This window comes from Pan paniscus, chromosome 9 (genome assembly GCF_029289425.2).
Source record: "Pan paniscus chromosome 9, NHGRI_mPanPan1-v2.0_pri, whole genome shotgun sequence".
NCBI classification, from domain to species: Eukaryota; Metazoa; Chordata; class Mammalia; order Primates; family Hominidae; genus Pan; species Pan paniscus.
Genome location: NC_073258.2, coordinates 69,003,148 through 69,027,822, shown reverse-complemented (window position 1 = coordinate 69,027,822; position 24,675 = coordinate 69,003,148). Strand labels below are relative to the sequence as shown.

Here is a 24,675-nt window from a genome sequence, read left to right as displayed (position 1 = left end):
AATAAGTGTTGCCCAGTTGTGAGAGTGAGTATTGCTGTGGGGATAGTGTTTGTTTTGGGGGTGTATGCGAGGGTGCCCTGTAGAAAGCTTTCTTACTGTGGTGACAGTCACATAAGAAAGGGCATTTTAAGGCCTGTGCTGGTTCCTCCTCTTCTGTCCCCAGGGGATCGAACCCAGTTTGTGAGCTGTAAACATCAACAACATGTTGAGGACTTGTGAATTGGTATCTGTAAGCCCCAGTCCACCCGGCAATCTCATGCTCTGCTCTTCCTTTTCCTTGATTGTCCTGTTCCAGTGAGACAGGCCTCTCAGTTCCTTGAAGGCGTCACACTTGTTCCTTCCTCATGGCCCTATGCTCCCATGGGGCTGCTGTGGCTTTTCACACCTCAGATCTCAGGTCAGTTCAGTGTGGCCTCCTTAGAAATACCCACACCACCACACCAGTCACCCTTGTTTCCCTCATGGCAGTGAGCCCAGTCCATAGCTGCGTGTACTTGCTTACTGTCCATTTCTCTCTCTCTCCCCATCCCTCCCTCTCTGTCATGTAAGCCCCGTTGTGGGCAGGGGCCTTATGTATCTTGTTCTTTGTTGGTTCCCTGGCGCTTAGCACGGTGCCAGGACATAGTAGACATTGAGTAAGTGTGTTTTAGGCAAATGTATTAATGAGTCTTTATTTCTGAAGCCCAAGTAAATTGTTCCAACTTGAGATATGTGAAAAAGTAGGACCAGTTTTCCCTCCACTGTCACCAGCTGTGGCTAAACCAGTGCGTGGTACAGGAGAGAACCCAGCCATGTCTGTCCAACCCCACTTTTTACCATGCTCACTTTCAGGAGCAATCAGGAAGGTGCCTGGAGACATAGTGATGACAAGAAGACCACCAGTAGTTGGTACACTTATTCTAGGATTCTCTGCTGTCCTTAACCTGTCATTTTTCTTGCTTGTGCCTGGGTGTTCTCTTTCATTTTCTTTTCTTTTGAGACAGAGTCTTGCTCTGTCACCCAGGCTGGAGTGCAGTGGTGTGATCTCGGCTCACTGCAACCTCTGCCTCCCATGTTCAAGCGATTCTCCTACCTCAGCCTCTTGAGTAGCTGGGATTACAGCTGCCCGCCACCATGCCCAGATAGTTTTTATACTTTTTTGGTAGAGACAGGGTTTCACCCTGTTGGCCACGCTGGTCTCAAACTCCTGACCTCAGGTGATCTGCCATCCTCAGCCTCCCGAAATGCTGGGATTACAGGCGTGAGCCACCGCCTGGCCTGTAAAAGCTCTTTAAGAGATTCAGGTGGACTTCTGGGTAAGCGTGACTCCTTCACTCCAACAGATGGAAACCCTTATGCTGTAATGTGCTGTTTAAGGGGGAAAGACCAAGGACTGAATTTGCTTTGAGATCAAAGCATGGATTTTGAAGGCAAAATGATGATAGATCCCACGTTAATTATTAGGACGAAGATAGAACAGACAGCATCATAGAGATTTCAGCAAGACAACAAACATTCAATAACAGGAAAAGGTCAGGTGTGCCAACTGAAAATAGCAATCTAGGATGCTCCATGCTAGGCTGCTCTTTGGACTAGAAAGCCGTAGACCCTGGACCTAAATCAGTAATTTTCAAGCTTGTTGGACCCATGAGCCCAATTTAGTAGGCAGAAGGTCCTTTGGATCCTTTGCTTTAACTAGACACACTCAACCAAAAGCAAATCAACCCTTACCAGAATGGATGGTGTTGTGGCCTTTGGTGAGATGCCAAGGGTGAGACTCCTATATAGGTTGCGAAATAAATAGAAGCAATAAAAGCACTGATGGATATTTTTCTATTTTTGGATCTAGTGACCTAAATTAAACTCATATTTTAAATCTTATCAATATAGCATAGTGCTTGCAAGCATGAATCCTGCAAATGACACGATGTGTGACTTTGGAACCTCTGTTTCTTCATATTTAAAATGGGGATGATGATAACAGTAGTGCCCACGTGAAAGAATACTCATGAGGATCAGATGAAACACTCCTGTGAGAGTGCTTCTGATGCCTGGGGCTTAGCAAACACTCAGTAAACACCTGATTTGTTGCCATCTGTTTTAGGGGGCCGAGGCCATGGTTCTGGAGAGCGTTATGTTTGCCATTCTCGCAGAGAGGTCACTTGGGCCAAAACTCTATGGCATCTTTCCCCAAGGCCGACTGGAGCAGTTCATCCCGGTAAGATTTGTTCATAAACGCTTAGTTGACATATGCCACAGACAGAAGATGGCTTCTTTGTCTCATTGCTGCAAGAACCTGCAATGCTGTGTTTTCACTGTTAACCTCACCTGTGTCATTAAACTGTATCAGAAATCATGAAAAGCAACATTTATTTTGTACTTACATCCGAACCTCTTTCTTTTCTGTAAAGGTGTATTCATCCAAATTTGAAATATATATGAAACTTACCATTTTATTGTCCCCTGAGGCTGTGTACCCTGAGACTTTGCCCTTTTCACCGTGTTCCTCTCAACTTCTAGGGCCCTGCTTTATAGAACTTGCTGCTAGAACACCTTGGCCCTGCTCAGTCTCTGACTGTAGCCCTGTGGGGGCCATGCCTGTTCTTTCCCATCACCCTTCCTTGGTTTGTTTTGTGCATTCCTACTGAGTCTCCCTACCTCCCATCTTCCTGTCCCCATATGCTGGTCAAATTCTTAGATTTCAAGGCCTTGCTCCAAGACCTTGCAGTCTTATTTCTAAGCAGTCAGGATTATTTTCCCTTTCTTATTGTCCCAAGGCAGTTTTAATGTTGCTATAACATTTACCAGTATACCATGTCTTAGAGTTACATGTACATATCTAAAGCATAGTTCCTGTTCCTCTACCCACCCACCCCTGACTCCATGCCCTGCACAATGCTTCATGCCCAAGGGTTCTCATGAACCCTAAGTGTTGAAGTGTGGCTCTGAGCCCTGGCAATACTTCTTTGGTTGGCAATGCTGGTCTTTGTCAGCCTGCATTCTCTTCCTAGATAGATCAGATATTCCCCATTTTCATTGAGCGTAAGTTCCTTGAGGACTAGAATCATAAGCCGCTAGCTTTTCCTGCCCTGCTGCATGAGATATCTTATCCATGAGAGGCCTGGGCATGTCCAGGGCTGCCCTGTACATCTGTGCAGATGGAGCCCAGCACTAGGATGCCTGGCAGAGGGGTGCTCTGCTGCGTCTGGCTGGGGACCAGGGGCAGGGGTTTCTTTGTCTAATCCCACAGCCCAGAAACAGGGAGGCTAGTTGTGCTCTGTCTCCCCAGAAGAGGTATCCTCTTCTAGTTGACAGTGGCGCTGTCCATCTGTGCTAGTGTTGTGCTAGCTGCCAGTGCTGAGGATGTGTTTAGATGAGTGGATGGTGCCTTCACTGCGCTGGCTTTTTCCTTTAGTTTGCTCCCTGGCACCTGGCTATGTTTTAGTAGAGACAGGGTTTCTCCATGTTGGCTAGGCTGGTCTCGAACTCCCGACCTCAGGTGATCCACCTGCCTTGGCCTCCCAAAGTGCTGGGATTACAGGTGTGAACCACCGCGCCCGGCCGAGATGATAAGTTTTTGAAAGAATTTTGCAAATAATAGAACCTCATATGGTTATAAGTGGCAATATAGGTGAATCTTACAAACATAATGTTGAATGATCAAACTGCAGGAGACTGTAAGTAGTATCATACCATTCTATAAAGCCTGATAAATGTTAAAAATTGTTTAAGAATATGTGCACATGTAGTAAAAGTTCTCTTTTTGGAAAAGGTAAGGGAATTGTGTTAACACAATTCAGAATAATAAAAATATCTTGGGGACAAAAAGGGCAGGCATCAGGACACATAGATTATAGTATCTGTGGAACTGATTTTGTTCTAGTTTTTAAGTTCTATCTATGCTCTTGTATGTATTGTTTATTATATATTAAATTTTTTGAGATGGGAGTCTCACTCTCTTGCCTAGGCTGGAGTGCAATAGCATGATCATAGCTCACTGCAGCCTCGAACTCATGGACTCAAGTGATCTTTCTGCCTTAGCCTTTCAGGTAGCTGGGAGTACAGGTGCACACCAGCACACCCAGCTTATTAAAAATTTTTTTTTGTAGAGATGGGTCTTGCTGTGTTACCCTGGCTGGTCTTGAACTCTCCTGGCTTCAAGCTCTTCTCCTGCCTCAGCCTCCTAAGTCACCAGGATTACAGGTGTGAACCACTGCACCCAGCCATAGTGAAGATTTTTAAAAAATTCTGTTATATACTAGGTTTGAACCATATGATGCCGCCGGTGTTTGACTGTTTTTGACCAACAAGAATGGCAGTTTCATTTGATTCAACCTAATACCATATGTTATTTCTAGATTTGCTTTTTTTTTTTTTTTTTTTAAGATAGGGTCTCACTCTATTGCCCAGTATAGTGAAGTATAAGTGGCCTGATCTCAGCTCACTGCAGCTTCAACCTCCCAGGCTCAAGTGATCCTCTCACCTCAGCCTCCCGAGTAGCTGGGACTACAGGCACGTGCCACCATGTTTGACTAATTTTGTTTATTTTTTTGTAGAGACGGGGTCTCCCTGTGTTGCCCAGGCTGGTCTCAAACTCCTGGGCTCAAGCAGTCCTCCCGCCTTGGCCTCCCAAAGTGCTGGGATTACAGGCATGAGCCACCACGCCTGGCTTAGGCTTACTCTTCACTGCTTGGGATCAGGTGATTTAGTTTCATGATTCCTATAGCCATCTTTCAAAGGGCATGTGAGAATAGCCGGGCCACTAGGGATGGTATGTAGTCTGTTTCTCTTTCTCTACTGGGGAAGGAATTTGGAATACTGAGATTTGTTCATATCTGAGCATGTTAGCTTCAGATTTTCCTTGTTGCCAAATTAATGGCAGTTTTGAAAGCTGAGTGAGCTACCTTAATAAGTCCTGTGTGTCCTGCTGCTGGAAGTGGAGTCCCTGTTCTTTTTTTTTTTTTGAGACGGAGTCTCGCTCTGTCGCCCAGGCTGGAGTGCAGTGGCGCGATCTCGGCTCACTGCAAGCTCCGCCTCCCGGGTTCACGCCATTCTCCTGCCTCAGCCTCCCGAGTAGCTGGGACTACAGGCGCCCGCTACCACGCCCGGCTAATTTTTTGTATTTTTAGTAGAGACAGGGTTTCACCGTGTTAGCCAGGATGGTCTCGATCTCCTGACCTCGTGATCCGCCCGCCTCGGCCTCCCAAAGTGCTGGGATTACAGGCGTGAGCCACCGCGCCCGGCCGGAGTCCCTGTTCTTATTGCAGCATGGTAATTTGTTGACAGTGCTGTGGTGACAGTGCTTTCTGGAGGGAGTTGAATAGAAGGTTGAGTCCAGTGCTTACAGTGAGCTCTTAGCTCTCAGTAGCAGACATCTGCCACTTGCTGAGCTGCACCCTGGGCTAGGTGCTGTCCCAGAGACCTCATCTGCATTCTCTCCTCCAGCTCTCCTGGCAACTCTGTGAGAGAATTCATGTCCTGATTCCCATTTGATAGAAATGGGAACACACAGATGTATGAGGTAACTTGGATGGCCATGTAGCTTTGAAATGAGAATTAAAGCCACAATTTCAACTGAGGTTTCCCTGAGTTGGGAGCATTCACTCTTACCCCTGTGCTGTACTTCTTTGCATTTTCACAGAAACCTCTCTTTAGATTTCTGCAGGGTGGCAGGTTGCATGAGGAAGCTCTGGAGGTCTCAGTTGATTGTGAGCTCCCATGGGCCTCCTGTAAAAGGGCAGCCAAACAAGCATGGCCTCGGGCTGATTTAGGGGAAGTGCAGGATGCAGAGGCCAGGAGGAAGTCCTCTAGACACTGTTTCTTTGCCCAACTTTGCCCTGGACACCTGCTCTGTGCCAGGCCAGGTGCTGACACCACCACTGGGAGCAGCTGGAGACGGCCCCCCTGTCTCTGTGACGCATCTCCTGGTTAGGACCTGTTCTGGACCCCACATCTCACCTGCAACACATCAGAGTAGAATGTCCCAGCTGATGGAGGAGCTGGAAGCGGGGCCATGTGATAAACTGCTGAAGACATGGACTTCAGCATTGGGTAGTGAATAGACATTCAGGGTGGTTTTAGAGGCCAGAATAATAGATGATAGTGTAGTAGTTCAATAAAATTTAAGGAAGGAGTTCTCATAGTTAAAAGGGGTTCAAAATGAAATAGATCTTTGGAGGTGGCCGGCTCCTCACTGTAGAAATGCCATAGCAATTGCTGGGTCACTGTCTGTAGGGACACAGTGTCCATTCTTAAGGGAATTTGGGGCATTGGGTGAGACTTAAATGCACTACAAAAACACTTCTCGTTCCTAAGACTGTGTGATCTCACTCTTTTTAGTTTACTTGGTAAATGTCAGTTTTTAACTCCCTTTTCTATTTCAGAGCCGGCGATTAGATACTGAAGAATTAAGTTTGCCAGATATTTCTGCAGAAATCGCCGAGAAAATGGCTACATTTCATGGTATGAAAATGCCATTCAATAAGGAACCAAAATGGCTTTTTGGCACAATGGAAAAGTAAGTGGTCAAATCACTTGGTCCTAACATAGTTTTACAGTGGTGGCTCCCAGAAGTACCATAAGTGAGCATTTGTTTGCCACAGTAGTCAGAGGTCTTCCTAGTTCACTGAAGTGCAGGGTGTCAGCTGGTGATACTTGTCTCATAAGTAAGTCTTTATTGTGTGTAAAAGTCAATTCCTAAACCAGGAGAGAAGGCTTATGCAAAAATGCTATTGAACGGGTGAAGGGACAGAAGAAAGTCACCTTCCTAGAATGCCACGAACCCCCAAGGCCACTCCTCTTCCCCTCAGTCATGGCAGTCAGAGGGGTCCCACTGGCATTGTGACTGCGCTGGGATTGGATGTTTAACCAAAGCCCCAAGAACAGCAAGCCTTGGTGAATTGATCGGTGATTCTTTGTTCTGTTCTTTTTTGAAAATTTTTTAATAGGTATCTAAAGGAAGTGCTGAGAATTAAATTTACTGAGGAATCCAGAATTAAAAAGCTCCACAAATTGCTCAGTTACAATCTGCCCTTGGAACTGGAAAACCTGAGGTGAGTTTTCCTTCTATTTCCTGACTTTAAATATTCTTAGTCACTAAAACTGTTGTCAGTAAACATTGATTGAGCTTGCCTTATGTCTGGCATTTTACATTGGTTTTACAGGATGAATTTAAACCATAAGTTTTGTCATCTGGAATTATGGTTCTCTAGAGGACTAGAGATTATGGACTGTATGGACTAGAAGCCCACACGTGGCCTCTAGTCAGTTTGTGAAGGTTCCATTGAGAAGGAAAATGTCAAAGGAGTGGCTTGGTGGCCAGGGCAGTAGAGTGTCTAGTGGGGTGGATTTTCTCTGGTGGGGAGAAGGGAGTAAGGGCAGGCTGGGGAGTGTGAGGAAGATCCTTCTTCCTTACAGTTCAACCTTGGCTTTTGCAAGAAACAGAATCTTCATACTGATCTCTGAAGCAAGGCCGTCATTGTCCTCAGAGTGATGCTTGGTGCAGGCCACTCACATCTGTACACTAACAAGTATTTACACCTTTTTTTTTTTTTTTTATAAGACGGAGTCTCGCTTTGTTGCCAGGCTAGAGTGCAGTGGCGCGATCTTGACTCACTGCAGCTTCACCCTCCTGGGTTCAAGTGATTCTCCTGCCTCAGCCTCCCGAGTAGCTGGAACTACAGGCATGCGCCCCCACACCCAGCTAATTTTTGTATTTTTGTAGAGATGGGGTTACACCATGTTGGCCAGAGTGGTCTTGATCTCTTGACCTCGTGATCGGCCCACCTCGGCCTCCCAAAGTGCTAGGATTACAGGCACGAGCCACCACACCCAGCCACAAGTATTTACACCTTTAATTACTCAGGTTTGTGCCTCCTCTGCTAGGCTTGATGATCGCTGCTGAGGGAAAACAAGTAAACAAATAAAATAATGTCAAATTGTGATAAGTGCTGTGACAGAAACAGATCAAAGTAGGCCCTTAGTCTGCATAGGAGGACCTGCTTGGGTCACTGGTAAGAGAAGGGCTGTCTAAGGGGGTGCTATACAAGCCGAGACCAGCAGAGAAAGGGGCTCCAGGAGGGAGCAGCACGTGCAGAGGTCCTCCGGGGGAAGAGCTGAGTGCAGAGGGCCTGTGGAGTTGTTGCCACGTAATGACGCAGTTGTCAGAATTCACATCACAGATACTACTCTGAAACTGTGTGTTGCTTTGGAGCACGAATTTGGTGCTGGCCATGTGGAGAAAGCAAGACTGTGTGCAGCTGACTGAGAAGCTTGATGGGTAACAGTGAAACCTTTCTTTTCAGATCATTGCTTGAATCTACTCCATCTCCAGTTGTATTTTGTCATAATGACTGTCAAGAAGGTAAGAATTGCTATGTTCTGTTACAGATGAGGTTTGTGTGCATACTTAGAAAATTACTGGCAGTGTGTCTGAAAAATGTAAGGTAGCATCAAGAGTATTAGGTACATTAAATTATGATACAACCAGACAATGAGGTTTTGTATTATTTTTATAGAGTATGAGGCCAGTCACAATGTCTCATGTCTGTAATCCCAGCACTTTGGGAGGCCAAGGTGGGAGGATTGCTTGAGCCCAGGAGTTCTAGACCAGCCTGGGCAACATAGCAAGACCCCATCTCTACAAAAAATAAAAACATTAGCCAGGCATAGTGGTGTGCACCTGTAGTCCCAGCTACTTGGTAAGCTGAGGCAGGAGGATGGCTTGAGCCTAGGAGTTCAAGGCTATAGTATGCTGTGATCGCACCACTGCACTGTAGCCTGGATGACAGAGCAAGATCCTGTTAAAAAAAAAAAAAAATTACATGGAAGAAATCTGAAAGAATATTCACTAAACTTGGGAATTGGGATGAAGAACTTAAACTTTCTAAGTCACATATTACTTTTTCAGTGTTTAACTCCTTACAGTAAACATGTATGATTTTTTTTTAACCTGAAAAAGCAATAAAAGAACAAGATCCACTGCCTACCCCATTGAGTCCCGGGCCCTTCCCCCTTCTGCACCACACAGCGTAGTGTTGCTTATCGCAACACGTGTAATCCTAACACCTCCTCTCCTAGTATCAGTGCACTGTGCTATTAATTATTTCAGGCTTCTCTGCTTTGAAAACATGACAGTGATATGTTCCTTACTGTAACAAAACTTCATCCCATGCAATTGCACATTGAACAGTCTCATCAGAGGCCCCCCACTATGCAGCTCCCACTGGTGCTGCTGACATGGCCTTGCTCTGCCTTGACCTTGCCTCCCCTAGTCACAGTAGTTCAGGTCCCATCTTGAGCCCTTGTTTGCCAGGCTCAGCAGTTTGCTTTTAATCCTGAGAAAAGTTTCTCATGAAGACTCGTCATCCATAAGCCATTCATTTGAGCCAAATTACCTTTTACTAATTAGCTGCTCTTCGCTGGCTAACTCAAGGAGGGTGTAGACATTACAGCTACAGCTTTGTGTATTACCCTTGCCCTTCTGGTGGTGAGGGGGTGATAAATGGCACAGACATCACTAGAGAGAGGGGACTGGAGGAGATCGGCTGTGTTGATGATGGCAAAGTGTAGGAAGGATCGAAGAGGTAACAGTTGTACATTAATTTTGTTGTGCTACTTTGGGCGTCTGCCTCCAATTTGCCTTTTTTTTGAGACTGTTACTGTGTCACCCAGGCTGGTGTGCAGTAGTGCAGTCTAGGCTCCACGTAACCTTAGCCTGTTGGGCTTAAGTGATCCTCCTGCCTTAGCCTCCTGAGTAGTTGGAATCACAGGCGCACACTACTACACCTGGCTAATTATTTGTGGAGGTGGAGTTTCTCTGTGTTGCCCAGGCTGGTCTTAAACTCCTGGACTCAAGTGATCCTCCCACCTCCGCCTCCCAAAGTGCTGTGATTACAAGTGTGAGCCAATACACATTTTCTGGTCTCCAGTTTACATTGTAATTGCTACTCTAAATGGAAAAAGTATGCTGAAGAGCCTAGACACTATACCTCCACTAGAAATCCTAAGGAGAGAGAGCGGCTGAAAACCTAGCGAAGGTTGGCTCACTGGTGCCAGCCGCAGGATGTCGGAGATGCTGAACATCATGTCGAGTGTGGGGATCTCAGGAACGCAGGCCTGCAGAGCCAGGCTGATGGCTGACCAACTCCTGACCCAGAATCCAATACTAAAGCAAATAGTCTTGTAGGAATGCTGCCTGTGGTCTCCTTGGGAAGGAAAAGCAGGCAAGAACAAAGCAGGGGATCCCCTGTGGCAGCTGAGCTCTCCCTTGCCTTTCTTACCGGGAGGGCACTCCCACAGCTTCCCAGCTGGAGTGCTGCAGCCAGCTGGCCTGCAGACAGCAAACCAAGTCCCAGGGCTGCTGAGGGTGGTGTTTGGCTAGCACGAGCTCCTGCATGCCACCATGCAGAACATTTGGGAAGTACTGTCCTGACAGCAGAGCAAGAGGCCAGGCTTTGTTCCACAGTGATCCTGGGGGTCTGGCGAGGACTAGGGCTGTGAGCAGGGGTTCTCATGGCCAGGTGGGTCAGGAGCCACCCTGCATAGGGTTATGCCTCCCGTGAGCACTTCTACACTCTGTCTAGGCCCTGGTGATGTCCACAGACCAAAAGCCACATTCAGTTAGGATTCCCTAAGGGATCAAATCCATTCTCTCGGCTCTGCTGTTCAAGGACTTGAGCCTTCTATTGTAAAACATAAACCATGTTATCCAAACCTTTTGCAGGTAATATCTTGTTGCTGGAAGGCCGAGAGAATTCTGAAAAACAGAAACTGATGCTCATTGATTTCGAATACAGCAGTTACAATTACAGGTACTGTGTTACAGTCCAGTGTTTCCATCTCAATATTGATTTATCATTATGATATGCTTAATTAACAGTTATTAGAGAAAATAAGTCAAAATGCCGCTCTGAGTTGCAAGCTGCTTCACCTGGAATCAGTGGCTTCTCGTCCAGTGGCCCGTGATGGTTGTGGTGAAGCAGCACAGCCTTCTTTGTTCCTAGCAGACGGCGCTAGCTGGGGACAGCCATGCCATTCAGTCCAGACTTTGGCATTTTCTTTTGGCTTCAGAGATCATTTTCTTCTCATAAATCCTGGTCTAGGAGACACAATGTTCTGGAGTTGTGGTTCAGGTGCACCTGTATAGCTTTAGTCAGCTGTGATGCTGATCAACCACCTGTTGTCTCTCTCTGTCATTAAAGCAGCTACAGTCCTGCTCCCTCAGCAAGTCCAGATGGCAACAGGAGTGGCGTGCTCGGAACTCAGCCTTTCTTTCTTCTGCAGTCAGGGAGCCTCCAGGCATACGGTTTGCCTCATTGTGTGCACTGTCTTATGTCTTATTTCAGGGGATTCGACATTGGAAATCACTTCTGTGAGTGGATGTATGATTATAGCTATGAAAAATACCCTTTTTTCAGAGCAAACATCCGGAAGTATCCCACCAAGAAACAACAGGTAGGAGATGAGTTTTTGTATACTTGATAGGAAAATTACATGTCAATTTCATGCAGTTAGAATTACATCTTCTTTTTTATTTTTTGAGGCAGGGTCTCACTCTGTTTCCCAGGCTGGAGTGCAGTAGTGCGATCATGGCTCACTGTACCCTTGACCTTCTGTGCTCAGGTGATCCTCTCGCCTCAGCCTCCCAAGTAGCTGGGACCACAAACGCATGCCACCACGCCCAGCTAATTGTTTGTATTTTTTGTAGAGATGGGATTTCACCAAGTTGCCCAGGCTGGTCTCAAACTCCTGGGCTCAAGTGATCCTCCTGCCTCAGCCTCCCAAACTGCTGGGATTACAGTTGTGAGCCACCACGCCTGGCCTACATCTTCATTTTTAAAGATAACCTTTTAAAATTTGGTTTATGTTAAAAAATGTTATTTTGTTCCTGTTAAATGTAGACACAAACTTGACCCTTTAGTCCAGCTTATTAAAAATCTCTGTGCCAGAGATACTTGTATTCAGAGAAGAGCTTTGTCATCCTTTGTAGTTCCTTGTAGTATTTTTTTGAAAAGCCCAGCCTTGATTCTGCTTTCTGGCCATCTTTTTGGTGATCACTGACCTTTTTCTGTTCATTTCACACTATGGAGAGAGAAGTAATCTTTCGGGCACCAGGGTTTAGTAGTGGGAGGAAATATCTTTGGTGTTAACAGTTCCCTTTCCTGTCCTGAATGATGGGAGGAGGCTGGTGATTGTGTGGAGAATCAGTTCTCATGGGAATTTCCTCCTGAGATCTTTCTCTCCCATTCCTCAGCCCAGCACTGAAACCTTGGTAGCGGTGCTGAAGCTGAGTAGGATTGGGAGGGTGCACCAAGCCTGCCTCCAAAATAGTGGTCTCCAGTTTATGTTTTAAGTGCTACTCTAAATGGAAAAAGTATGCTGAAGAGCCTAGACACTGTATCTCCACTAGAAATCCTGGGGAGAGAGAGCGGCTGAAAACCTAGCAAAGGTTGGCTCACTGGTGCCAGCCCCAGGATGTCAGAGATGCTGAACATCATGTTGAGTGTGTGTCTCCCAGTGTGTCACAGTAGATGCATATGCTTAGTGACAGCTATTGACATTGTCTATTTTAACCATCATTGATCCTAACACAATTACTTTTTTTTAAGCTCCATTTTATTTCCAGTTACTTGCCTGCATTCCAAAATGACTTTGAAAACCTCAGTACTGAAGAAAAATCCATTATAAAAGAAGAAATGTTGCTTGAAGTTAATAGGTAACGTTTTTCCTTTTTTGATTTGTAAAGATAGCTTTCCTCTTTATAGACTATATTTGGGAGATGCTGACTTGCAATTATGAGTATTTTAGAGCTTCTTCTTCTTTTTTTTTTTTTTGAGACAGAGTCTTGCTCTGTCACCCAGGCTGGAGTGCAGTGGCGCAATCTCGGCTCACTGCAACCTCCGCCTCCCGGGTTCAAGCAATTCTCCTGTCTCAGCTTCCCAAGTAGCTGGGATTACAGGTGCCTGCCACCATGTCCAGCTAATTTTTGTATTTTTTAGTAGAGATGGGTTTTTGCCATGTTGGCCAGGCTAGTCTTGAACTCCTGACCTCCAGTGATCCACCCAGCTCGGCCTTCCCATGCTGGGATTACAGATGTGAGCCACCGCGCCTGGCCTAGGAGCTTTTTAATCGTACATCTTTAGGACTTGCACTTTGTCAAAAATAGAATCTGCTACTTCTCCATTGTGGCCGAGACTATGCAGAGCTTTCAGATCTGAGCATACAGCAGGCAAAGTATATTAGTCTGTTCTCACATGGCTACAAAGATATTACCTGAGACTGGGTAATTTATAAAGAAAGGAGTTTTAATTGACTCACAGTTCTGCATGGCCAGGGAGGCCTCAGGAAACTTAACAATCATAGCAGAAGGCAAAGGGGAAGCAAGGCACGTCTTACATGGCACCAGGAGAGAGAGGGGCAGAGAGACAGAGAAGAAGGTAGGACTACCAAATACTTTTAAAACCATCAGATCTTGTGAGAACTCCCTCACTATTGTGAGGACAGCATGGGGGAAACTACCCCCATGATCTAATCACCTCCTGCCAGGTCCCTCCCTCCACACATGGGGATTACAATTAAAGATGAGATTTGGGTGGGGAGACAGAGCCAAACCATATCACAAGAAGAGTTCCCATGTCCAAGAAGGGTCAGGACACTTTGTGGCATTCTGAACTGTCATCCAGACACAACAACCCAGCCATACAGGGCTGCTGCCACCCAGAGCCTATAGAATTTTTTTTTTTTTTTTTGAGATGGAGTCTTGATCTGTCACCCAGGCTGGAGTGCAGCTATGCGATCATGGCTCACTGCAGCCTCTAACTCTTAGCAAGCCTCTTGCCTCAGCCTCCCAAGTAACTGGGACTACAGGCACGTACCACCATGCCTGGCTAATTTTTGTATTTTTTTGTAGACACGAGGTCTTGCTCTGTTGCCCAGGCTGGTCATGAACTCCTGGGCTCAAGTGGTTCTCCTGCCTTAGCCTCCCAAAGTGCTAGGATTACAGATGTGGGCTACTGCACCTGGCCCTGCAAACTTGTCGCTGATGCTTCTGGAGTGGCGGCCACCATATGCTGTGTTTTAACTCTTAAGTTTCTCCTAGAAAATGATTAAACTTATGTTTATCAGTTTTAAGTCTTGCTTTTAACTGTTTTCTCAACAATTTTCAAAGCAGGGCCCTGAAACTTCCAGATTCTGCAAAGGTCTAGACCACTATTTGTCCATCTCTTTAGTCAAGAGGCCTGTGGGTTGTTCCTATTATTTGGGGTCTCCTGTGACATTTTTTGGTAAAATGGCTGTTTAAGTCACTGTGGCCCCCTCATCTTTCCACTGCACTTAGCACAGTCATCTCCTCGTGGCCTCCAGAGTGCTCACCCCCCACACTAAGTGTGATGTCACATCTGCCTACCTGCTGGGCTCCACCGCAGCATACATCATCTCTTTCTGTTTCTTGAACTGGTGGAAATAGAAAAAAACAGATGGAGGAGAACCCAGACAGAAAGGGTAGCACACGGGACTCTTGTGGGCCGGGGACCACAGGATGAACAGAGAGTAGGGTTGGAGGATACTAGAGCAGGCACTCCTAAATTTGAGCTTTATCTTCATGTGGATGAGCCCTCAGGGTATTGTTTGAGGAGGAACTTGGATTCACAGTGACTTGGGGGCTTGATACAGCTTAGAGATGGTGACATGGCTCACGCTCTCTCATCTGCTCTTTTCACTTCTGTGTGACAGGAGGGGATGGGACAAGGATGGGATTTGAGAATTCTCTTGCTCAAGGAGTGAGAGCTTCATCCCGCCTCCAGCAAAGGGCTGCCTCTTGGTTGCTATGGTGTGCACCCTCCCTTGTAGCAAGTTTGCTTTCTTTTCTGCCAGCATGGCCACCCAGGCCTTCACCTGCACCCTGTGAATGTGAATATATTCACCTTGTGAATATATTATGGCCAAGTGGCATTTACGTGTGTCATGGCCAGGCCAGCTGTGTGTGTTCACACTCACCAGTGCACCTGTCACTAGCAGATGAGGGAAGGGTGTGGGAGTGGTATTCCCATTGTTCTTAGTTAGTCCCGTGGAATATAGACCCATGATTTGCCAACACTAACTAGGTTTGCATCCACACAAGTTAAAATGTCCATCTGGCATGAAATCATTTCATCAGTCCTGTAACTGATACTGTATGTCTCATATGTGTTTCTTGCTTTTATCATTCCAGGTTTGCCCTTGCATCTCATTTCCTCTGGGGACTGTGGTCCATTGTACAAGCCAAGATTTCATCTATTGAATTTGGGTACATGGTATGTTTTAGCAGCGTTTTTTTTTTTTTTTTCTTCCTACTCCCAGGTAAAAATGCTATAGTATTTGTGAATGTTGGCAGCAAATGACCGTTCCTTACAGAGGGTTCTCTGTCTCCCCAAGTACCTGAATGTGGTGACCTGGTGGCATCAGGACAGTGTGGCTCAGCCCAGGAAGCCGGGGGAGAAGCCGCTGTCACTGATGCTGTGGTTGCCTTTGGAGGTTGCCCTCACTTCCAGGCCAGCTGACCTTGCCTCCCCTGCTTCAGAGAAGTGCCTGCAATCCTGATGGGGAATGTAGGCATCTGCACCCTCGAAGTCCAGCTCTGACCTCAGTCCCTTCTGACACGGGACAGTAAGTGAAGAAGAGTGGGTGGCTCCTGCCTGTGCTGTGGAAGGTTTTATTTATCGGTTACCACTTCATTCTCCAGCCTGTAGTGCCCGACTTTGGGTTGGAAGCTGGTAATTATTGAATTAGACCTCCTGTTTTTCATAGGCATGTTTGTAACCAAGCTAGGCTGTCATTTAATTTTAACCTTAAGAATTGTCAGCCGGGTACGGTGGCTCACGCCTGTAATCCCAGCACTTCGGGAGGCTGAGGTGGGCAGATCACCTGAGGTCAGGAGTTCGAGACCATCCTGGCCAACATGGGGAAACCCCATCTCTACTAAAAATACCAAAATTAGCATGCATGGTGGCGGGCGCCTGTAATCCCAGCTACTCAAGAGGCTGAGGCAGGAGAACCACTTGAACCCAGGAGGTGGAGGTTGCAGTGAGCTGAAATCATGCCACTGCACTCCAGCCTGGGTGACAGAACAAGATTCTGTCTCAAAAAAAAAAAAACTGTCACTGACATAGAAATAGAAAGTATTTTTAACCTTCAGACAAACCTTTCTGTTGTTCCATAGTGAATGAATGTTGGTGAGTTGTCTTGGGATGGGGGATAACACAAATGTCCACAGTCTAGTGAGCTGCCTTCCTTTGGGACAGGGATGGGACTAGTTCATTTTGACCTCCTCAGTCTTATACTACAATGATTTCTACTTCTAGGCAGAAGGTTTGGTAATGCAAGGATGATATTAGGTAAAAGAAGGGGACATTGGATTTTTAAAGCAGATTTGAGTCATGGTCAAATGATACTGTACGACAAAGCACACTTCGTAACAAGGAATATTACTAGAGATAAAGAAGGGCATTTTGTGATAATAAAGGCACCAGTACATCCAGAGGACATTAAAAACCCTTGTCTTGCTTCAAAAGACATGATATTAAAACTGACAAAAGTGAAAGAAGAAAATGGCAGATTCACGATTAAAGTTGGAGATCTCGGCCGGTTGCAGTGGCTCACGCCTGTAATCCCAGCACTTTGGGAGGCCGAGGTGGTTGGATCACTTGAGGTCAGGAGTTTGAGACCAGCCTAACCAATATGGTGAAACCCTATCTCTACTAAAAATACAAAAATTAGCCAGGCATGGTGGCACATGCCTGTAATCCCAGGTACTTAGGGAGGCTGAGGCAGGAGAATCGCTTGAACCTGGGAGGCAGAGTTTGCAGTGAGCCGAGATGGCGCCATTGCACTCCAGCCTGGACAATAAGAATGAAACTCTGGCCGGGCGCGGTGGCCCATGCCTGTAATCCCAGAACTTTGGGAGGCCGAGGCAGGCGGATCACGAGGTCAGGAGATCGAGACCATCCTGGCAAACACGGTGAAACCCCGTCTCTACTAAAAATACAAAAAAAAAAATTAGCTGGGCCTGATGGTGGGTGCCTGTAGTCCCAGCTAACTCGGGAGGCTGAGGCAGGAGAATGGCATGAACCCAGGAGGCGGAGCTTGCAGTGAGCCGAGATCACGCCACTGCACTCCAGCCTGGGCGACAGAGCGAGACTCCAGGTCTCAAAAAAAAAAGAGCGAAACTCTATCTCAGAAACAAAAACAAAACAAAACAAAAAACATGGGAGATCTCACCACTCCTCTTCTGTGGTTAGAACAAGGAGGAACACACGCAGAAGGAGGGATAGGGCCTTACAACTCTCCCTGCCAGCCTGGCCTCATGCACGTTCATTAAACCCTCCAGCAACTGCAGGGTGCACATTCTTTTCAAATGAATATGGAATATTCCTCAAGATAGACCACATGCTGGCCCATCAGACAGGTCTTGATAAATTCAAAGGGATTGAAATAATACTGGATATGTTCTCAGTGAAATTTAAGTGGAAATCAACAACAAAAGATATCTAGAAAATTCTCAATTATTTGGAAATTAAACAGTACACTTCTAAATAAACCCTGGGTCAAAGAAATTAAAAAGAAAATGAGAAAATATTTTAAACTGAATTATAATGAAAACATAGCATGTCAGTATTTGTGGGATATACATAAAGCAGTATCTAGAAACTTACGGCTTTGTAGCTTAAATGTTTATATTCTATAAGAAGAAACATTACACAAAATCCCTATCAAAACACTGGCAAAAATTAAATCCACTAACATATGTAAAAGGATAATATATTATGGTCAAGTGGCATTTATCCCTGGAATGCAAGGCTGGTTTATATTTGAAAAAATCAGTTCATATAATTCTTCATATTAACAGAATGAAGGTGAAAAACCGTATGATTATCTCAGGGACCACAGGAAAAAGCATTTGACAAGATCCAATGTGATAAAAAAAAATCTCAGCAAACTAGGACTAGAGGGGATCTTCCTCAGCCAGATAAAGGCATGTATGAAAAACCCTCAGCCAGCCAGGCGCAGTGGCTCATGCCTGTAATCCCAGCACTTTGGGAGGCCAGGGCAGGTGGATTACCTGAGGTCGGGAGTTCGAGACCAGCCTGACCAACATGGAGAAACCCCGTCTCTACTAAAATACAGAATTAGCCAGGGGTGGTGGCACATGCCTGTAATCCCAGCTACTCAGGAAACTGAGGCAGGAGAATCGCTTGAACCCAGGAGTTGGAGGTTGCAGTGAGCCGAGATCACGCCACTGCACTCCAGCCTGGGCAACAAGAGCAAAACTCTGTCTCAATAAAAAAAGAAAAAGAAAAACCCACAGCCAACATTATCACTAGTGGTAACAGGGAAAATGTCCCCTTTGACCCCCACCCCAAGTACAGAACACGCAAGGACACCTGCTCTCACTGCATGTCTTCTGTGTTGTACTGAAGCTCCTAGCTGGTGCAGTGAGGCAAGACAAAGAAAGGAAATATAGGTGCACTGGGAAGGAAGAAGAAACACTGCCTTTATTCTTTAGGTGACATGATTGTGTGCTTTTAAAATAATAAAGGAATCAACAGAAAAGTTGCTTAACCTAATGAATGAGTTTATCAAAGTTACAAGATACAAGGTCAGTATACAAAAATCAGTTGGATTTCTACATGGTAGAAACAACTGTACATGGAAAAATGTTTAATAGTGTAAGATATGTACATTGGAAACTATGAAAGAGTGTAAAAAATAAAGAAGTGAAATAAATGGAGAAGATACCACCTTGATGGATGGAAGCCTTAAGGTAAAGATGCTCATTCTCCCCACACTGACCTGTACATTCCCCACAGGCCTAATCAAAACCCCCACAGGCTTCTGTGTAGAAATTGACATGCTGATCCTAAAATTTATATGAAAATGCAAAGAGTCTGGAATAACCAAAATAATTTTGTAAAAGAACAAAGAAGACTTCTACTACCTGGTTATAAGACTTCTCTGAAGCACAGAAGTCAAGGCAGTGTGGTGCTGGCATAAGATAATGTAAATCATCCAGGTGTGGTGGCTCAAGCCAGTCATCCAGCACTTTGGGAGGCTGAGGCAGGAGAATCGCTAGAGCCCAGGAGTTGGAAACCAGCCTGGGCAGCATAGCAAGACTCATCTCTACAAAAAATACGAAACAATTAGCTGGGTGTCTGTAGCACATGCCTGTAGTCCCAGCTGCGCGGGAGGCTGAGCTGGGAAGATCACTTTAGCCTGGGAAGTCAGGGGAGCTGTGATCACACCACTGCACTCCAGCCTGGGCAACAGAGCAAGACCCCATCTCAAAAACAAAACAAAACAAAAAACAAATCAGATGGAACAGAATACAGTGTCCAGAAATAGATCCATGTGTATATAATCACCTGGTACTCAACAGAAAGGCCAAGGTAATTTAAGAGGGAAAGGATTGTATTTTCAAAAAATGATGCAAGAACATTTGAAGAGTCATGTGGAGAAAAAACTGAACCTGATTCTGTGCCATAAACAACAGTCAACTTGAAACAGATAATAGACCTAAATGTGAAGGCTAAAACTATTAAGTTTCTATGAGAAAACACAAGAGAAAAGCTTAGTGACCTAGACTGGTCGCGGTGGCTCACGCCTGTAATCCCAGCACTTTGGGAGGCCGAGGCGGGCGGATCACGAGGTCAGGAGATTGAGACCATCCTGGCTAACACGGTGAAACCTTGTCTCTACTAAAAATACAAAAAATTAGCCGGGCCTGGTGGCAGGTGCCTGTAGTCCCAGCTACTGGAGAGGCTGAGGCAGGAGAATGGTGTGAACTCGGGAGGTGGAGCTTGCATTGAGCCGAGATCATGCCACTGCACTCTGGCCTGGGCGACAGAATGAGACTCCGTCTCAAAAAAGAAAAAAAGAAAAGCTTACTGACCTAAGCACAGATTTCTTGGGTTACATAAAGCACTAGCCATAAAAGAGGAAAAAATAGAGTAAGTTGCTGTGAGCAGGAAACACATAAAAACCAAAGTGCTTTTTCCCATTCCTTTCATCAGCAACAATCATCACCACAGAAGACTAAAGTGACCACGTCAGGGGTGGTTCTCCCCACCAACAAACAAGTAATCAGTTCTGGAGTGGACACCAGATGGGTGTCCTCCAATTCCATTATGACACTGTCTACGTGGGGACAGAATCAGACCCCACAGGTTGAGGGTTGATACCTTAAGACTGCCCCCCACTTCCAACACCAGTTGCAAGTCCAGGCCTCTGGAATTTCTGACCAACTAGCCATATATTGGAGTTCCCACCTTCCCCTCGGGTTCAGTTAATTTGCTAGAGCAGCTCACAGAACTCAGGGAAATACCTAAGTTTACCAGTGTATTACTTTTTTTTATTTTAAGACAGGGTCTCACTGTGTTGCCCAGGCTGGTCTCCAACTTCTGGGGTCAAGCGATCCTCTTGTCTCAACCTTCCAAGTAGCTGGGACTACAGACATTCCGCCACCATGCCTAGCTAACAAAGGGTATTTTAAGGGTGAAGAAATAAATAGGTGGGGTGAGGTCTGAAAGGATTCCCAGCACAGGAGCTTCTGTCCCTGTGGGTGGGTTGGGGAACTGATTCTTGTTCACCTTCCTGTCAGCCTCCACATTCAGTTCTCTAGAAACTCCCCAAACCCTGTCCTCTTGGGCATTTTATGGAGATGTCATTGGATAGGCATGATTGAAACGTGGACAACCGTGTTGAAATGTGATTGGACAAAAAAGGTGTGATCTAAACCCAGCAAGACCTGACCAGGTTCTTCGGGCTTCTCTGTACAGCATTCCTTATCCCAGGGTATGGCGCAGGACCCCCTCTGGAATAAGAGTCTTATGACCCACAGTCAGATTAGAGTCTAGCTTTGGGCAGGTGAAAGGACGGCAGAAGGTCAGAGAGAGAGATTCTGTTTACTGTAGTAAGGGCTATGGGAGTTATGAGCCAGGGACCCTGGACAAAAACACACATATATGTCATCACAGTTGGACTTCATCAAAATGAGTAACTCTGAACGATATCATGGAGAAAATGAAAAGGCAAGCCGCAGACTGGGAGGAAATACTACAAATGTATATTTAATAAAGGACTCATATTTAGGATATATAAAGAACTCATAACTCAGCCAGAAACCAAACAGCCTGCTTCATTATTATTATTTTGAGATGGAGTTTCGCTCTTGTTGCACAGGCTGGAGTTCAGTGGTGCGATCTCGGCTCACCACAACCTCTGCCTTCTGGGTTCAAACGACTCTCCTGCCTCAGCCTCCCGAGTAGCTGGGATTACAGGAGCCCACCACCATGCCTGGCTAATTTTTTTTTTTTTTTTTTAAGTAGAGACGGGGTTTCTTTGTGTTGGTCAGGCTGGTCTCGAACTCCTGACCTCAGGTGATCCGCCCGCCTTGGCCTCCCAAAGTGCTAGGATTACAGGCATGAGCCACCGCGCCCGGCCTCAGCCTGCTTTATAAATGGATGGAAGATTTGGACACTTAAGAGAAACACATGGCCAGTAAGAATCTTTTCATGTGTTTTGTATAATTAGTCATTAAAGAAATGTGAATCAAAGCCTCATTGCGATACCCTACACACCCACAGTGATGGCTAAAACTTGAAAGAACTGACGGTCCCAAATGGCGAGCACATGGAGCAATGGGAATGCGCATGCGCTGCTGCTGGGAATGCAGTCGCGACAGCCAGTGTGAAGATGGGTTAGACCACCCAGCAGCCCTCCTGGGGAATTTTTCCAGAACAAATGAAAACAAATTCCACACCAAGACTTGCACTCAAACACTCATAGCAGCTTCATTTGTTTGTCTGTTTTTGAGACAGTCTCACTCTGTTGCCCAGGCAGGAGGAGTACAGTGGCCCGATCTTGGCTCACTGCAACCTCTGCCTCCCGGGTTCAAGCAATTCTCCTGCCTCAGCCTCTTGAGTAGCTGGGATTACAGGTGCCCGCCACCGCACCCAGCTAATTTTTGTATTTTTAGTAGAGGGGGTTTCGCCGTGTTGACCAGTCTGGTCTTGAACTCCTGACCTCAAGTGATCCGCCTGCCTTGGCCTTCCAAAGTGTTGGGATTACAGGTGTGAGCCACCTCGCCTGGTCTGCAGCTTCATTTGTAATTGTCCCAAACTGGAAGCAGCCTAAATGCCAGTCAGCAGGTGCGTGGATACGACAGTGCCAGATCCGTGTACTGAGAACACTCGGCAGTGCAAAAGGAAGGTGGCACCAATGGATGACAGCACAGGCCACTCAGAGACAGCACGCTGAGTGAGAAGCCAGACAAGAGGCTGCATATTGTATAGTGGCATTTATGTGCTACTCTAGGAAAGAAAAGTCCAGTCCATAGTGACAGAAATTGAGTCAGTGGCTGCCTGTGGCCAACTGCAAGAGGCCCATGGGAGCTTGTAGGGATGCTGGAAACACAGGTCTCCTCCTGACTGCGGTGGTGGAGAACTGGCTGGATGCATCTGTGAAGGCCCTCAACTGGACACTTAAAATGGGCTCATGCTTGTAGAGTAGAAATTACAGCTCAGTTAATTTTTCAAAAAAGTGTTAATTGTAATCTTCCTGGCTTCTAGAATTGCAGACTTTTAGATTAGGAGTGGGTCTTTGAGATTGTGTTGTCCTCACACAACACAATCCCAGAAAATACACTGGCAGAAACAGAACACCAAGCCGGGTTTTCTCCCTTGCCTCTCAGTGTCCTTCTTAAAAGTCATGCTACAGGAGATCCCAGGAAATAGGCGATGGGCATCCTCTTTTTTCTCCCCTTCTGTTCTAGACTTGCTTATGTCCCAGGGGTCTTTTGCTCTAAAAGGTGTGTTATGTCGGTCAGTCAGTGCCCACAGCACCCAGGGTTAGCAAGGTGATGAATGGTAGCAGTGCTAAGCATGTGGATGAGACGTCCATCCTGAGAGGCAGGGCTGGGCTGGCCCATGCCTATAAACCAGGCCTCCTGAGAATGAAGGTGTGTGGGGTGGGCTGGGAGCTTGAGGAGCCTGCACCTGTAGAGCAGCGAGGCCCCCGAGCAGCCCTGCTGCACAGGCCAGTCCTGTGCTTTTGGTCTCATGGGTCCGTGCCCTCAGCTCTTGCCCCGGGGTGGGGATTGGGGGACACATGGGCAGGGTTCAGGCCAGCAGGATTCCTTGCTGAGGCCTTCTCTTTGCTGTCTCCTAGGACTACGCCCAAGCAAGGTTTGATGCCTATTTCCACCAGAAGAGGAAGCTTGGGGTGTGACTGTGGGGAGGACTCCATCCACCTCATCACTGGACTGCATGGGGAGGCAGCAGAGCGGGGTCCCCTCTGTGCTTCGACTACTGCTCCTGTGGCAGGAGGCTTTGGGTGGCTCACTACTGAACACATGTGTATGATACTAAAGACGGTATTAAAATGGAGCGACGTTTATTTCATCTCTTGTTTACGATTTCACTAGGACTCAGAAACGAGATCGGGAAGCAGAAATATAGTGCAATAGTGCAACATCTCTGAATCCTTTTAATCTAGAGAAGGCATTTCATATTTGGGGGCTAAGGTTTCCAGTCAGATGAGGCAAACAGCAAGAGTAAGCAGTGTTACTTGCAGGTACTTTGGTTAATGTTGATTTAAATTTTCATGAATGTGCTGGTGAACACTGTGACCAGGCTTTTGTAGATGGCTATGTGTTATAGACGGTGCTCACTCCCAAGGGACGGCAAGTGAGCAGAGATGTACTGCGAAGTCGCCAGTCACTGCTGCAAGGTGGCCTCTGCCTGGGGCCTCCGGAAGCTGCTCCTCTACCCTCTTGGTCCCATGGCTGAAGCTGGAGCAGCGGATTGCTCTGGAGCAGCCAAGGCCGCCTGCGTGTGGAGCAGAGCTCTCCCCTCCTGCTGGGCGTGTGTGACACTGATGAGTTTCACTGTACTGCATGTGACTTCTCCCCTGCCCTTCCTCCTGATGGAGTGTGCAGACAGCCATGCGTGGCCACGGGGGCAGTGTGAGGACCTCCGTGTCTCCCGGCTCCCCTCCCAGGGGAGCCAGCTGCTTGACCTAGCTCTTTGGGCCTCTCCTGCCCTCTGCTCTGCCTGGAGTGTCGGATCCTGTGAGTAGGCTGGGCCGCCCCTGGGCAGGGTTCTCCAAGGGCCCGGTTTCCCGGCCCTTACCTTTCCTGATGCCCCTGACATCATCATTCTTGTGGGAGACAGCAGCCTGTATGTGGGGCGTGGATCGAGTGTAGCTGTGAAATCCATATATATGAAATGTCCCGCGGGATACAGTCTTAGCTGACTTTTTTTACTCTGAACTCTTATTTGAATTGTTTTTTGTGCATATATTTCTGCTACCACAGAGATTGTACTATACAAATAAAATAAAAACCCAACCTCAAGCTGTCACCCTTGGATGTGTCCTGAATCTCAGGGAGGGCTCCTGGTACCTGAAGGAGCCCACGGAGGGCTCCATCTGCACCCACTCAGCCCCTCAGCTTAGCAGTGCTCCACTGCTCTCAGCTGGCATCCCAGCAGCATGTGGCCCCATCATCAGCCCTCCTCCACCTCCTCCTCTTCTTCCCCACCACACTCTGGTTTCCCTGCTTCTAGCCCAGAAGCGAAGAGCCCTGGAGGACATTGGAGACTGGGAGCAGTGCTGGTGCCTGGGGATGCTGAGCGGCTGGGCAGGAGGGAGGCTTTCGCTGTTCAGCCT

At 46.7% G+C, this 24,675-nt stretch overlaps 1 protein-coding gene across 6 annotated transcripts in view; it reads left to right on the top strand.

The window, feature by feature from the left end:
• CHKA (choline kinase alpha) overlaps positions 1-24,368 on the top strand; it is a 68,115-nt gene extending 43,747 nt beyond the window's left edge. For 3 of the 6 annotated variants that reach the window (XM_034933182.3, XM_034933183.4, XM_034933181.3), the window contains 9 exons: positions 2,084-2,197; positions 6,363-6,496; positions 6,927-7,031; positions 8,283-8,341; positions 10,703-10,790; positions 11,325-11,433; positions 12,588-12,694; positions 15,188-15,269; positions 23,176-24,368. In XM_034933182.3, coding sequence (XP_034789073.1) covers positions 2,084-2,197; positions 6,363-6,496; positions 6,927-7,031; positions 8,283-8,341; positions 10,703-10,790; positions 11,325-11,433; positions 12,588-12,694; positions 15,188-15,269; positions 23,176-23,235 — 858 coding nt within the window. In that variant the 3' untranslated portion in view covers positions 23,236-24,368. Of the gene's footprint in view, positions 1-2,083; positions 2,198-6,362; positions 6,497-6,926; positions 7,032-8,282; positions 8,342-10,702; positions 10,791-11,324; positions 11,434-12,587; positions 12,695-15,187; positions 15,270-15,390; positions 15,729-23,175 lie in introns of all 6 variants that reach the window. The other 3 variants (XR_004665135.3, XR_004665134.3, XR_008620218.2) reach the window with 2 other exon arrangements.
• The last annotated feature ends 307 nt before the right edge of the window (positions 24,369-24,675 follow it).